This window comes from Alternaria conjuncta (genome assembly GCF_024043145.1).
Source record: "Alternaria conjuncta strain BMP 0040 chromosome Unknown scaffold_16, whole genome shotgun sequence".
In the NCBI taxonomy this organism is placed as follows: domain Eukaryota; kingdom Fungi; phylum Ascomycota; class Dothideomycetes; order Pleosporales; family Pleosporaceae; genus Alternaria; species Alternaria conjuncta.
The window spans coordinates 494,877-510,180 of record NW_026250105.1 but is presented as its reverse complement, the minus strand read 5'-3'; the positions used below and the strand labels follow the sequence as shown (position 1 = coordinate 510,180).

The 15,304-nt window shown below is 53.0% G+C and overlaps 6 protein-coding genes across 6 annotated transcripts; 3 read left to right on the top strand and 3 right to left on the bottom strand.

Moving 5' to 3' along the window:
• Nucleotides 1-148: 148 nt before the first annotated feature.
• J4E85_009340 (uncharacterized protein) lies at nt 149-1,211 on the top strand (the record flags this gene model as incomplete). Its single annotated transcript, XM_051473564.1, has 3 exons — nt 149-209; nt 258-845; nt 898-1,211. 3 exons carry the CDS (start codon nt 149-151, stop codon nt 1,209-1,211), a joined length of 963 nt encoding a protein of 320 aa, XP_051322769.1.
• A 2,248-nt stretch (nt 1,212-3,459) lies between these two features.
• J4E85_009339 (uncharacterized protein) lies at nt 3,460-6,060 on the bottom strand (the record flags this gene model as incomplete). The annotated part of the gene is made up of 5 exons (XM_051473563.1): nt 3,460-4,392; nt 4,640-4,769; nt 4,805-5,129; nt 5,228-5,868; nt 5,927-6,060. 5 exons carry the CDS (start codon nt 6,058-6,060, stop codon nt 3,460-3,462), a joined length of 2,163 nt encoding a protein of 720 aa, XP_051322768.1.
• Nucleotides 6,061-8,908: 2,848 nt separating this feature from the next.
• J4E85_009338 (uncharacterized protein) lies at nt 8,909-9,737 on the top strand (the record flags this gene model as incomplete). The annotated part of the gene is made up of 2 exons (XM_051473562.1): nt 8,909-9,012; nt 9,059-9,737. The coding sequence occupies 2 exons, from the start codon at nt 8,909-8,911 to the stop codon at nt 9,735-9,737; spliced, it is 783 nt and encodes a 260-aa protein (XP_051322767.1).
• A 679-nt stretch (nt 9,738-10,416) lies between these two features.
• Nucleotides 10,417-12,030, bottom strand: J4E85_009337 (uncharacterized protein; the record flags this gene model as incomplete). The annotated part of the gene is made up of 1 exon (XM_051473561.1): nt 10,417-12,030. The coding sequence occupies one exon, from the start codon at nt 12,028-12,030 to the stop codon at nt 10,417-10,419; it is 1,614 nt and encodes a 537-aa protein (XP_051322766.1).
• Nucleotides 12,031-12,581: 551 nt separating this feature from the next.
• J4E85_009336 (uncharacterized protein) lies at nt 12,582-13,740 on the bottom strand (the record flags this gene model as incomplete). Its single annotated transcript, XM_051473560.1, has 2 exons — nt 12,582-13,622; nt 13,672-13,740. The coding sequence occupies 2 exons, from the start codon at nt 13,738-13,740 to the stop codon at nt 12,582-12,584; spliced, it is 1,110 nt and encodes a 369-aa protein (XP_051322765.1).
• A 567-nt stretch (nt 13,741-14,307) lies between these two features.
• On the top strand, nt 14,308-14,971 carry J4E85_009335 (uncharacterized protein; the record flags this gene model as incomplete). The annotated part of the gene is made up of 2 exons (XM_051473559.1): nt 14,308-14,700; nt 14,765-14,971. 2 exons carry the CDS (start codon nt 14,308-14,310, stop codon nt 14,969-14,971), a joined length of 600 nt encoding a protein of 199 aa, XP_051322764.1.
• Nucleotides 14,972-15,304: the final 333 nt, after the last annotated feature.

Here is a 15,304-nt window from a genome sequence, read left to right as displayed (position 1 = left end):
AGATCCATTTGCTTTAAAGTCCTGTCGCGCCCCGCGCATACTATCAGCTCCATACTCGCTTCTCTCTGTGCTTCCTGCTACCCCACATACTGTTTTCTTAGAGAGATACTCGCCAGACAACCACACATTTGCCAGGTAACATACCATCATGGATTTCCTCAAGAAGAAGATGAAGGAGCTCATGGATGACGACGACAAGAAGCCAGCCGGTAAGTAACTCTATAACAAATAAAGAGACGAAGTACTTATTTGGATAGACTCTCAGGCTGCTCCCGGTGGTGCTGGCCCCGGTGATCGCGCGCTTTCTGATAGTTACTATGGAGGTGGACAAGGCGGCCCTCCCCAAGACCAAGGTTACCCGCCTCAGGGTCCTCCTCAGGGTCAAGGATATCCACCCCAAGGATATCCGCCTCAAGGTCAAGGTTACCCACCTCAGGGCTATCCACAACAGCAGCCTTATGGCGGCGCCCCCACACCCACAGGTCCACCAGCGCCGTACGGAGCGCCTCCGCCGATGCCACCGGGCTGGACTCAGCAATGGGACCAGAACAGCCAACGATGGTTCTACATTGAGCAAGCAACTGGTCGCACGCAATGGGACCCTCCTTCGCATATGCCACCTGGCCCGTATGCACCACCCGCAGCAGGCGCACCCTACATGCCGCCAGCCGGTCATGATGAGCGCGGCCTATTCGGCAACACCCATGGCCACCAGGGACACGACTACACGCAGTCTGGAGCTGCCACGAACGAGGCCGAGAAGAAGAAGGGCCATTCTGGTGCCATGCTCGCCGCCGCCGGTGTCGGAGGTATCGCAGCCGGTGCCTTCATTGGCCATCAACTCGGTATGTTGCTTTAGTATATATAACATGCGGCAGCGCGACTAACATCTCCCAGCCGACGACAGCAGCGACGACGAGAAGCAGCAGTCATATGCGCCTCCAGCGGCGGCCCCCGCAGCTGCTGCAGGCGGCTACGGTGCTGACCCTGGTTACGGGGCTGATCCCGCCTATGGCGCTCCTCCCCCAGCAGACCCTAATGACTATGATAACCACCCGGCCTTTGAGGAGCCCCCTCCCGTTCCCACCCATGACGCCGACGGTGACTCCATCTCAAGTAGTGACCGTGAATCCATGGAGGAGAAGCGCGAGGAGCTCATCGAGGCGCAGGAGGAGTATCAGGAGGAACTCGAAGAGAACTACGACGACTAAACGCAGGAATTTCGGTCGTCGGCCGATCGATCGATCGGTGCGTGTGAGAAGGGGAGGATCACGAGTGTAACGACAGGTATTTTCTAAGACTTGTGAGCCACGAGCACTGTTAGCATAGTGCAAGGAAGGAAGGATCAGCCAACTTGTGATTCTCTCACTCGGACTCGAAGAAAAACGGTTTCAGATTTGTACAAACTAAGGCAATACCACTTAACTCCATCGTCACTGCAGTGACGAACCAAGGCCATTATCTGTGTTTCTCCACCGTTGTGCCCTCATCGAAAACCCATGGATATCGGCGCCCTTGCAACGAGAGAACGTAGTGAGCGTGTATTCATCCCTTTCCCTCTAAACCATCGTCTTCACCGTGTCGCAGGTTGTAGTGAGCGTGGCTAGCAGCAGTCGCAGCAGTCCAGGCAATCAAGGCAGCATTCGCATGTCTCACCGCAGAGCCAGCAGCAGCACAAGGTCGCAAGACTAGTCGTCGCATTAGCTCTGTCCATCTTCTGTAACTATGCAACACCCAGCCAGTGTTGCGAAAAGGAAGAAGACACTTACCAAGCAGTCAAGCATCCCCTCTCCTTCTTTGGTTCCTCTTGTGGCGGCGGTGGTCCTTGTTGGTAGTACATCTAATTCATGAACAGCGTCAGCCACACCACGAATCACCGCAAACTTGCAATTGCACGTTATGATGATAGATTAGACTTACCGGTTGCTGAGGCGGCGGCCCATAGCCCGGCTGCGGAGGGCCATAGTAGCCAGGTTGTTGGGGAGCAGGGTAGCTCATATTTAATAATTTGGTGTTGTAGACCTGACGTTGGAATAGGGATGCGGGCTCGTGGCTGGTGAAGCGTCTAGCTCGTAGTGTGGCAAGTGAAGAGAGGCTGGTGTTGAGGGTGTACTGTGGCAGAGGAGTGTGGCAGACGATATGTGTGGCACAGCAAAGTGGAACTTTTAGGGGGACCAACCCGTGTCTTTTAAGATTGCACGTCTTGACGCGCCTGGCTATTGCTTTCGGCAAACGGCAACACCGGATCTGCGAGGTAAAGGGTGCGAGAGGCTATGCACGACCCAACGTGCTCATCGTAATTCACCGCGTCCATGCCGGTATACGTTCCGTACTTTTGGACTGCTGCGGGTGAGCTTTGCTCGGCGCCACAAGTGTGGCAGTCAGGGCGCGTAGCTGTGGCATTTGCTCGGGCTTGCTGAGGCATGAGTGGGACCAGGCAAGCCACTGCTGTGACGATGGACGCACGACCCTTGTCATACGCGTATGCAAAGTCTTGGTATGTAAGGCGCATGACTTGATAACGTCTCGTTCTGCGTGCGAACGATGCGAGTTACACTGCTTTGCTCCGTGGTGCGGTGTTGCAAGCATATCTGTTCAGACTGCCAGATGCAGTGAATTAACAACCCACGTATAGGTTTTCGATACTTCCTACCACTAGTCCGGGAGAAGCGCGAGCTGAAATGACCTTTTCGTGAATGGCACATGTGAGGTGCTGTTGGGATGCATATGCGAGCTTGCCGTTCGTTCCGGACGCTAGTGACTAGAATGGCTTAGCTGTGGCGCCACTTTTCAACAGGCAATATTAGACGGGCCAGTGAAGTGGCTCAGTCGTTCGTCCCCTTGGCATGACAGCAGCGACGAAGCTGGTGCTTTGACGATATCATGCCTACAACATTCGTGCCACGAATCTACTTGTAAAGCGTAAAGCCAGACACGAAGACGGAAATACCGCTAAGAGGTCCGAAAGCTACTGTGGTGTTGATGCCGAAGACCTTGGGCGGCGCGGATGCGTCCGGCGCCAAGTCAGCATGTACGCCGTCGGCGACCAAGTGGAGAGTCTGCGGTCCGAAAAGCGATGTTTGTCACTCTGGTTGAGAGCCGGCTTGGCAGTAAAAGGACTTTGAGGGCAGTCGACTAACCAATGTAGCGACTTCTTGTGGCGCAGGTGAGGCGCAATCTCGATACAAGCAATGGGATCCCAGGATTGTCAGTACCAAACAAACGGGTCGATCCGTATGACAGCTCGTCGTTTCGTACTGTTGGACGACGCATGGCTTGGTGGACAAAGCAGAAGAGCGGCTCGTAGAAGTCGTAGTGTGGAAGTCGAAAGGAGCACACATGGATGATTTTTCGCTCGTTTGAACAGTTGATACGTTGCGCTGTCGACTCCTTCACGAAAGTAGCGACGACTACCGTCATTGACAACCCTTGGGTTTACGGTACGTCGTCACCGGGTTCCTATGCTTCCGCTGGCCGAGGCACAAAGCCCCGTTCGGCTCTTCGCTTCTGCACCCACTCGCCGAAGGGTTTCCAGATAGCCTCTTTCTCGGCCGGCTTCAGACTTGCCGCTAGACCGCTCGTACTCGTAGTAACAAAGACCCTGGACCCATTCCATACATTGCCATCAGCATCCTGCTCTTCCTGGCCATCCTCGCTTTTGCCCATGTTGTGCTCCTCATCCTGCCACCCATACTTGAAATCTTTCTTGCCCATGGTCTTGCCATAGCGATACCGCCAGATGGCTTCCCAGATCCCCTTGCCTACTATGCACACAGCCTCTGGCTTGTATTTGAGGAACTTGGCATCCAGTTGTGCCGTACCGGCCGCAGTCTCCTCTTTCGAGAGCTCGGCAGCGTCTTTGGAGGGTCTCTCGACAATGTTGGTATTACCCATACAACACAGAGCGGGAAGACTCCGATCTTCCTCAGGCTTCAGTCGACGGTCGGTAAGTCCTGAGGAGTGGAGCAGCTTCCAGAATAGATTCGAGGGATGCGCATAAGCATGCCCTGCAGCAGCCGTCTGAACACCTGGATTCGTGCCAACGAAGACACAAATCAGATTAGGCTCTAGTATGTCGACCAGCGGCGATAGATGCGCGTATTTGGATGGGTCAGCATATTTGCTGGGTTTCCTCTTCTTCTTCGGTCGTGGGGAAGGTTCCGGTGGGATCTTTACAGCCGCGCTCACAGCAGTCCTAGTGCGCTTGCTAGACTTTAACGGCGATTCGAATGGTGGTCCGGTACGTTGCTCCGTCCGCGTTTCGGTGTATTGGAACTTCTTCAGTCGGTCTTGGAAGGATGCAGATGATGGTGTCGCCAGCTGATCATCGGGTTCTTTGACATCATCATCACTCAGAACTGGTGGAACCGCTTCAGCTTGCTCGCTGTATCGCTGATTCGAGCGTGTGCGGGCCATGCGTGTTGCGTTGTGTCTAAAATTTGAGAAGGAACGCGGTCATAGCAAGTCGCGTCCCTTCAAGATCCAGACGCGTTGACGTCATCGGACCCACTTCGCAGAGAGCCAATCGCTACCTGTGCACTCGAACAGCACCCACCGCGACGCAGCCTTCACGAGACCGTTCTCTACGTACGCATGCATTGATTTCGGAGATATTTACTAATGTACAATTGAGGCATACCCGCTCGTCCTTCTCTTGATACCTTTCCCGGCCCTTGGCTGTATCTGGGTCCACCTCTTTGACAGCCGTGAGTGTAGAGATAGCCATAGAGTATACATCTTCGTATGTGCGCCAGATGGAGATGATGGTGCTGTAGTGTCTTGACGGCATCGTCTCATCAAGCACATTTCAACTAAAACCCCCGGTCCAAAACTGGTCGCAACAATGTTCTCTCTGCCTTCCCCATTTCGGCGAAGTTTGTCCAACACGATGAGCACGGTTGGGCTGGATGAGTTCCCATAGTTATGATACACGTCGAGCGAGGCTCGGATGTGGTCGTCGTTGAGTTGCAGAGCTTGCTTGGCCCCATGTAGGATGGTCGCACCGCCAGGATGAATAGCCCAATCGAAGTTCGAAGCCGGACTGCGAGTCACGGATGCAGAGGCGTGAGTAGTATCGAGGGTGGTACGCAGTCGATCGAACAAGGGCAATATGGCGTCGATGGCTGTGCCTGGAACGTGCTTGCTGATAGTAGCTATCATGCCTGCTAATATATTAGCATCAACTCAAAGCAACAGAAACGCAACACTGGACGCTACAGAAACATACCATGCTTCTCGATATCGTACGAGATATAGCTCGAAGTACCCGGCACAACTACACTGTCCCAATCTTTCAGCTCGAACACTGGCTTTTGCTTGTCTTCCAGCGCAAGACCGTTGCATACTGCTAGCGCCGCTGCGCCATCGGAGAATAGCGCTGGAGCTACGTGTAGCTTGCCGTCTTCACAGGCCGCTTGGACCTCTGCCTGAATAGAGAGACTGCATATCTCACACGCCATCACCAGGACGCGGGCGTGCCGTCCTCTTTGTGATGCAGCAGCGGCGATGCTAGCAGCTGCACGCAGCGCTGATAGACCGCCTGCGCATCCCACGCCATGAAGTAGCACTCGTTGCACGTTTGGACCAAGCCCAAGCTCCTGGCATACAAAGAGATCATAACCGGGGTTGCTCTGATCAGTGCAAGTCACTGCTACCGTGTGCGTTATGTCGCTGGGCTCAAGGCAAGCTTCTCGCATAGCCTCTTTGCAGGCCAAGGTGGTGAGCTGCACACCTTCTGTCCGGAACATTCGGGAGATGGAGTCGGCATCCGGCGGTGCAGTGTTCTCTTTGGTCCATCCTGTGTAGTCGAGGATAGTTGGGCGGGAGACGATCTTGGTTTTCTTGTTGAACTGGATGAGCTTCTGGATACTGGCGAGGCCATTAGCATTAGACGAATAGTTCCTACGGAAGACACTGGATGACTGACGCTGGTGAAGTTACTTCATCGGGGCACAAGCGCTGCAAGAAGTCCTCAAACTGCTCCTGTCTTACCGAATGGGGCGGGTACTCATGGCCCAGGCCAATGATGTATATAGCATCGTTCTTGCTACTGCGTGACATACCGTTCACTGAAGACATCTTCCCCTTGGATCAAAACCAACTGCGACAAGGAGGGCGTAAGCTTATCACTCTCTACCCCCTTACACCCGTCCCGTCACCCCATAGGAGATGCGCTCTTCGCACCTACACCCATTCGCAATGTGAAGTCCAGACTCCGCCACTCTTGACTCACCCGTAGCCCGGAGTGCTCAACACATCCATACGAAGACTTGGTCTACCATGGCCTAGCTGAACAACCTTGTGATTTACGGGCTGAAAAGGTCTTCACCGGCCAGTGAGCACTACTTTTGCCTTTAGCGATGTGAAAATAGCCTACCGCTAGCGAGTAAGACATGAGATGGGTGTGATTTCGCTAGATCTGCTGCAGCCTTAGCACACTCGCGAATACTTGGTATGCCACCAACAAGTTCCACTCGCCAACGAACTGCGGCCTACTCGGAAGACTTCGAGCCTTGTGGCAGCACGAAACCGGCTTGTATGCCGTCAATAGCACGCCGCTGACGGGGCGAAAATGGTGAAGCCTTAGTGTTCGCGTTCCTATATTCTGTACTCTCGCGAAGAAATACCTCATTAGGCATCCAGAAAGGAGTTTTCGACACTGAAATGTTAAGATTGTCGAAGATCATGTTGCTCCTCCTTTGTTCGATTATCACGCTGTGATCCTGCCGCTGCGTTCGGACATTTTCTTTGTTGAAATATCCCCCCTTGGTAACACAGCTATGACCAATCATGGAAATGGAAATAAGAAATTGTACATAATTTCTCAGGCCTTCATAGGGGGTCTCGGAGATCATTTAGGAACTCCGGTGAGTCGTCTGAGCTTCTCATACGTGAACAAGGCGGGAGAAAGAAGTGCACTAGGCGCTGGCGCTTGCCACAGTCGCTAGCGAACCTTTGAGTCGACGGTATGTGTATCTCGCCGACCTCCATGGCCCCAGCAATCGTGTTCGGCCGTGTTGGCGCCTTGATCATCTACCAATAGGTTGTTGTGATAACGAAGACCGTCGAAAATGGACTACCGGTTGAGTCCGCATAATACTAGCCTGAAATCTCTCGATCCAAGCGAGCGCCACAAGACTGCCTGACCGGGGCATGCGAAGTGAGGGCCTATCGAGTCAGCTAATGCCTCGCGATCTATTGTGAGTTTTACCACCGGGAGGGGCGAGTATGCGAACGGGATATGGAGGACGAGGAGGCCCCAAATCTGACGATTGACTCCGGGTCAGTGCCAAGAGATAATGCGACGACACAGATGATTTGACTACACATGAAGCTAGTGCGTGCCACGTTCGCCCGCGCTGCTTCTAGCAGCTGAAAATCCGTCATTTCTAGGGGTGGTAAGCGTAGTCAGCGTGTACGATCTGGTACTCGTTGGACCGTACGAGCCTCTCCACTATCAACAGCATCGCCAAGAAGTCGTGTCACTACCATCACACGCGGTGGAGGGCGGAGTTCACTGCTCGAGACGTGCTCTAGTACTTTTCCGGCGCGGAGATGATCTCTTTGAACGTCCAGAGACGTGTAGTGGAGGGCATGGATTAAGATGGGGCCGCAGGATAATTTGAGTTGCAGAAGGATTCGTGCTATAAGCGAAGAGGACGTTCCCGAGAGGGTGTGGGTGTGGAGGACACGATACCCGGTTCGATGTCGAGATAAAGGTGTGGATGAATCCCGGTAAGAACGTGGCACGGTCCCCATTTGTAGTGACAGATCTTCATCGCGGTTACTGCTGATGTTGTGATGGATGTTGGTGGAGAAAAGTCGTGACGTGCAGTGCGAGGACATCTACTCCTGACCAATCGATGGCGGATACGACGAGAAATGGATTCAGAGGGTCAGAGGGGTCGCGTTAATCTTCGCGATCGATTGGCGACAAATTGTGTGCGGCTTACGGTGTGAGCGGATTGCGATTCAGGGCGTATGTAAGCGCCGTCTTACCTGGATGTGGCACAGCAAACGCATGTCAGATGCCATCAAACGTCGCCTACAGCTAACCTCGATAGAAATGGGGTCCTCGATCGACTGTAATTGTGTGCCATCATCGTGCTTCCCGTTATTGTTGAGAGTGCTGTGCCGCATGCGGGGGTTCTGCCAATCCGCGGTCCGAACCGTAGTGGGTGTACTAAAGTCGTCGGATGGTTCGCATCTGGTATATTGAGCTCTTTCCCGGGAAATGTGTTGGGTCCCAGGTCATCAACGGGCGGAACGCACAAGGACTTCCGGTGTCCATGGGTAGGTACCTAAAGAGTGGGGCGTAAGCACGTGACCATAATCACCTTCACACCAATGCACACTTCAGTTCGGCGAGGGCGGCGAAGAGGGGCCAAAGGGATGTGCGTGTAATCCAATGGAGAGGGCTGGGTTGTATGTCAGATGCTTACAATGTGCAACTAATGTTAGAGGGTCTCGCACAAAGCAGGAGCCTTTGCGAAGCTGTCGCAGAACCTACATGCGTCCGGCGAGCTCGGTGTTTAAGGCGGTCAGTCAGGCCTCAACTCGGGTCATTTCATATCGGCGACTACGGCGTTGCTTTCGGGCTTATGCTGCCAGACGTTGCGTCTTTGAAGTGATTGCTGCTGTTTTCGCTTCCCACAGGATCCGTGCCATGCGCAATGCTTTCCTAATCCGGATTACTTCGCGTGGCGGCCAGACTAGTGTAGGATGTACCGCGAAAGCACTCGCGAAAAGCATCGTTGCCAGTTAGCACTCACGTGGTTACCTGTGTGCATTTGCGAAGTGAATTCGACTTTTGTGCGAGACACCGTTGCTTTAGAGTATATATCCTAGGAACTAGCATGCCATCAAAACATACTTTCCGATAGCGTTGTCGATCACAGAGAAAAACATGATGGTCATGGACAGATTCGACGACGTCTCATACGGATTTGAGATGATGCGACAGCAGAATTTTGCATGGAACAGCGACGTCCTTGTGGAGCAACCTAAGAAGCAGTGAGTGACGAATGCGACTACGACCCGGTCAGGACTAATTTGCCAGAAACGACAGCCAAAATCCTCGCACACCTCGAGTCGAAGAGTTGGCTTCAGACATCTATACACGTCTACCACGTGAGCTCCGCAACCGGGTGTATACGTTCTGCGTCCAGGGATCCTATGACAACGAAGTCATCGTTCGGCGCACAGCAACCGGAAACGGCCGACGCTTCGCGCACCTCATCCGACAGGCGTGCGGCCAGCATTCCTATCAATGGATCGAAGACCCCACCGCAGCTTATATGAGTGCAGGAGGCCTGGGTAGTGAGGTTGCTAAAGAATTGCTCGAATGCTACTACTGGACACGTACATTCAAGTTTGCCCATCACGAGCTCTTTCTGCTCAAACCATTTCTTGACACGGACGGTTTCGGGCTGGGAATGGTTCCAGCGGATTACGCAAGGCGCTTGCACATACAGATTCGGCCGCTTGACTTTGCCTTCCTGCTGCCGGAAAAGCGGCTGTTTGAAGAGCGGCGGTATTGCAAAACCATTGAGGGCCTCACTGTCATCAAGACCGCTCGTACTGAGGTCGTAGTCGAAGTCGATTTAGCGCAAGGGTCTCTGGGAGATGGTGATTACGAGCGCTTCTCCTACGAAGCTGCGCAGTTCATGCTGAAGATAGGAAGTGTGGTAGAGACTCTCAGAGGGACGGGACTGCGCATAAATCTAGCGACCGTGTGACGTCGAATTTCAAAGGTCATCCGCATATTTTTTGATTTTATGAAGCATATACTTTACATTAGCGTAGGAGTCAATGGATGAATCAGGACGCTTGTGCCTATAGGTGATGCAACAGTCTTTTGTATGCTCCTTCTGATATGATCGGTATAATTTTGACCTCTGCAGGAAGTTTTGGTGGCGTGGCCAGGCGTAATTAGGCTTGCCGTGTTTCGTCTCTTATTGCTGCCATGCGATCCGTGGCTGGGCAATGGCTTCCGGCCCGCACAAAGGCCGAAAATGATCCCCGAGCGACACCATCAGTGCATGTCTTTGATTGGACGCTATTGTGAGCTTCAAGGGATGATGAAGTGAGATGGAAAGCTGATGTTGGTGAGAGGACCTCGATGGAAGCTGCGTTGACGTGAGCGAAAGGATACACCTGGGCATACGCTAGCCAGCGACAGGGGCCAAAGGATCGCGACTCGTCTCCACCAGCGCAGCTTGGCTTAAGCCACGATGCAACGCCGTGACGATCAGCCAATCCCAGCATCTCAATTCTAGAGCCTAGACTGATCAATTCCATCTCGCAGAAGGAATTGCGCGACAGATGCACGTTTCACGCGCTGTACGTAATTGTCAACTGCTATCGCAATTCCTCCATTATTCTTTAACACTAGGAGCTACGTATACATCCTGACATCTATAGACCATATATGCTGTCTTTGTCAAAGAACACAAGTACTGCTTCACTACCCCTCACGTTCACTACAGCATCTGTCCCAACCGCTTCAACCACCACGTTGCCCATCGGCTCACCCTGAGGAAATGACTGTCCAGCCCAAGATGTCAAAGAGCTATTCCCAGTGTTCACGAATGGTGCCGTCAATCTCTTTACACCTAAGCATCCGCCACCGGAACCCACAGCGCTCGATAGATCAACGTGTACCGAGAAGTCATCCGTCGAGTTGGCGTAGAAAGGCTTCATATTGACGAGTGCTAGCTTCGACAAGTGATCGTCGACGTAGAACGCATATGCAGAGAACGACTCTGGGTCAACGCCAGCAGGTGGCTCGAGAGCGCGAACCCGAGTGTCGGGCACAGCAAAGGCCTCAGCCATGAACAGCTGCGCGAGGAAGGAGGGCAGAGTCCGTGCCGGGCCTCTCAACTCGGTGTCGCGAGGGTATAGCATTGAGTAAGTGCTGAAACCTGGACTACCGTTTGCACCAGGCGTGTTGAGCTGTTCGTCCGACTGAAGAGCAAGTGTAGCACCCTGGTGTAGATGCGTGGAAGTGGCATTCCTTGTTGCGTAGATCAGCTCGCTATCAATGACCCAGAGTGCTTGCGCAAATGTATCGGTAACGTTTGGTGCTCCAGAGCAAGAGACGGAGTTGAACTCGCCAATGTTCCAATGGTTTCCGGCATCGAGAGCAGCGCGGGCAGACGGGTAAATTTCTTCATCGCAGTAACGTGTGAGCTCGGTATGATTGAGGATGTTTTCGATGGTGGCCAATGCAGCGCGCTCTGGATCGCAGGTTGAAAAAGCATACGAGTGTATCGAATATATGCCGACCTGATCCTCTGAGTCGATGCCTGCTGGGATGAGTGCAGCAGGTCGAACTTCAAGTCCTGAGTCGTCGGTCGTGGCGGAAGATGCCCACCAGCGCTCTTGGGGTAGATCTGAACTGTTCAAAGCATCCAGCGCAGTATCTATGCTAGCCGTGTATTGCTTCCATTGCTGCACATAGGCTGCAGTCGAGTCATTCCACCGACTCTCGTCGTAGTTGGTCGGCTCGTTACCGAGCTCAAGGTACGCGACCTTGTCGGGTTGATAGGTAAGCGATGCGACTGCAAGGCCTGTAGAAATTTCCAAACTCTCATTGCCGAAGTTGAGAGTTGAGATGAACCTGGTGCCATTGGGAAAATTACTCCAACTCTTGTAGTAGTCGGGTCCAACAGTGGTCCGCCATACGCCGCCTTCCGGACTAGTGGTACGCACCACGTCGCCACCGTCAGCATCGAATATCATGCTGTCCATGGTGATGCCGCCAGGTCGTATGACAGGACTTCCACCATGCTCATGGATTCTGTTCAAGACATTGAAAGTAAGGTTGTTGGGAGTACTAGCATTACCGAAGAATTCAACCCAGAAGGCGGGTTCGAAGGAGAATGAGGCAAAGGAGTTGCTATGTGGTATCGAAGCACCTTCTGCTGTCTTTGGTACGCTTAGACATGCGGCTCCGGAATAGTCTGTCGTTGGGTATGCGTAGACAGCAGAGGCTGCAAGGGAAATGGCGGCGACTCTGAGTGAGGCCATTATGGGAGTATTGAGATCGTTGGTGGTTTATGGAAGGAGCTGTCCATATTCCCATGGCCATCCGAGCTTCATATGCCATCGGAAGCTATGACAGAAAGCGTATCGACATCATCGTGCTTCTCTTTCCAGGCGAAAGCGGACGCGATTATTCCGACGGCCGCGAGATGTTCCATTGAGTTGTCGGAAAGGTTGCTGAAATGGTCTTAGAAGATGTGGGGAGGCTGCGGGGAATTGGCGGATCGTCGGGCTCGCTCCATAGCGGGGGCAAAAGTCGGGTTTAGCAACAAAGGGCTAAAACCATAGCACTAATCACCCGCTCATGGAACTGCGATACATCCTGATAGAGAACCGGGTTCGTTGGTGCACAAGGATATTCTGCCCTGTTTTTCTAACTTGCCGTTATTCAACCATGTTATCAGCTCGACATCTTGAGTAGAATCACCAGGCGAAGCATGGTAGACAGAGTCGAAAAGCGCGGCTCTTGCTGTATCCATAGAGCAAATATGAAAAGCCGTGGATTGGTAACAAATATCGATCGGCTCGGATGAGTACTATTTCGTACCCACGGCACCATGCGGCACACCCGTCCTTTTCCGCATCATGACCTCACCCATAGCATTCCTCACCTCCTTCTCCTGATGCACCACATTCTGTACCATGTACTTCTTGAGTGCTTCCCTCAGCTCGCCCTTTGCCCTCTCGTTATCCCTATATGGCACGCTTTCCAGCTCCAGCAGTCTGTTCGCATCCTTATTGCTCTCCGCTACAAGCGCGCTGAGACGATCAAGCTGCTTGTGGCGAGTGTCTTCGGTATCGTCGTTGGCTTTTGCGGCATGTTGGGGGTCGCTTCGGTAAAGTGGCATAAGCAGACCGAGAAACTGCGTAAGGGATATCGCAGCTTTCTTCAATATGGTGATGACTTGAAAGGGTAGGTATGGAGGACGGAGGTTGGTTCTTGCGACCAACGGGTTCAGGTATTTCGAGAGAAAGGTGGGGTAATCTGGACGAAGAGCGGTACGGATTTCGAAAGTCGCAACAGCGAGAAGCCCTAGGTAGCGCCAGTAGGACCCGTCTGTTAGGAAGCCGAGGGCGTTTGCGCCAACCAGAATGATGAAGAGTACGCCGTAGGTGGTAGCGGTAGTGAGCAGCGCACTGTCTGTGTAGTCCTTGATAGTCAAACAGCTCTGGCATTGCGCAAAGATGCTTGGTCCGAAGCGGTCATATGCGAATCGCTTCACAGGATCCATTATGATGTCTTTGGCTCGCTTCAGATGAACATAGAAGTCATTTGCCCTCTCTCTATCCACGTTCGGCCCAATCTTATCAGGGTGGTATCGAATCGTCAGCCTCCTGAATCGGGTATTCAGTGCGCTCTCGTCGACGTCTAGTGGTACACCAAGGTCGTTGTATGCATTGCTAGAGCGCTGCAAGTTGAAGTCGACTTCGTAAATGGTGAAGGCGAAGTAGGCGGCGTAGATGGCGATCAAGATGTTGCGGCGGTGCTTTATAAAGCGCGGAGTGCCGGGCTGCGGTTTCGGGTCGCCGGCGCGAATGAAGATGCTGTAGAGAATGGACTGGGCCCATCCCGCTGCCTGTGTCGCGTTAGATATTGCCGTGCCGCAGGTGTGAGGGCTAGCTTACGACGGGAATGAGAAACTGCCACACTAGGAAAGGACCCAGAGTGTCAAATGACACGTTCGATATCGCCATAGTGCTCGGTCACTGGTGTAGTAGCATGAGGACGCAAGATCGCAGTATCGAAGAGTGGAATGGAAGCCAAGTGTCATCGAGGCGCGCGTTCGGAACGTTCCGAGCACTACCGAGGCACGTGCGTTCGCCGCAGCACCTTGAATTCCTGACAGAACTACATGGTCTCGTGAGATATATTATAGATACACAACGATGGGCCTAGCAGAATACGTCCAGCGCTGCGGTAATGCTGAGTCATTGAGTGGTTCGTACTGACTGATACAAAAAGCCTTACAACGTTCAAGCAACATAGGTAAGATCGCTCCCGTACTATGCGAGACGCCTTCAACATCAGCGAAGAAAAGATTGCGCCTTCGAATTGATACGGGGGCCTGTAATTAGCTCGGACTGTTAGGGAAGTTACACTTTGGTATGCATGATGGCTTGCGATACCTAGGTATGTGATTTCTCAAGGTTGAGTCCAGCGATCTCACACTCACCCACTCATCCACAACACGCACACAACCATTGTGCACGTCTCTTCACAGCCAGCGAAAGATACCATAAAGCCCGTGGGCTCTTAACAGAATGACCACTGCCATCGATATCGACAAGTCCTTTACCAAGGCGTTGAACGAAGCAGGCGAACTCTACAACAACGACCGCCTGGACGAGTGTATCGAAAAGACCCGCGCGCTTCTCGCCGACGACGCTATACCACGATACCACCGTATGAAAGCGCTCCTCTTGTTGGCTTCAACACTGGGCAATTGGTTAGACGCGAGTAACTGTCACGCGGAGGCGGAGATATTGTGGCGTGTGGTCAGGCGCTGGAACCCAGAGGGCGAGGACGCTGTGCTCGATAGGCACATGGACGAGTTGCGCGAACACATTGACGACGTGGATGCCGCCTTGGTACGAACTGAACCTGACGACTACTATCTCGAAGACGACGTGGATGACGAGAGCACGGCGCAAGATGTAAGCTCTAGCTATACGAAGTGCATGTGAGAGATATACTGACCTCGTACTTCTACTTCTGCAGGAGCAAGTGATTGACGCGACTGCCGCCATGGAGACCCTTCAACTGCCCGACAATGAGATGGAAGTTGAACCGCCTGTCGGTGTCCCCGCTATCGAGGTTGCTGCGATTGCCGGCGGTGTTCCCGCTATCAAGATTGCTGCGCCTGCCGAAGGCGAAGGTGGAACTGCAGATGGTGCTGGACCTCAGGCTCCCCAGGGCCAAGGATGAAAATGTATGCCCGGACCTTTGTCAAATACCTAATCCACTGCTTTACTTCTACCTTAATTCCCTGCTTACTATATCGCAGTCTCGAAATCTGGCGCTGCGCATCGATGCTGGTCTTGCAAATGCTCGATCGTGGTCGTCGGCCTCACCTGCGCTGAGTCCGAACACGCCAACATGGCAGTCGACTGGTACTTGTAAGCTTTCCTCCTTGAGCCCGCCTGCATCTAAGTAGGAGACATTTGACTGACTTTTCATCAGAGTATGCATGTTCAAGGGTGGAGGAGACATAGTGTAGTGAGAAAAGTCATAGATTTCTATGGTTGACGACATCTGTCG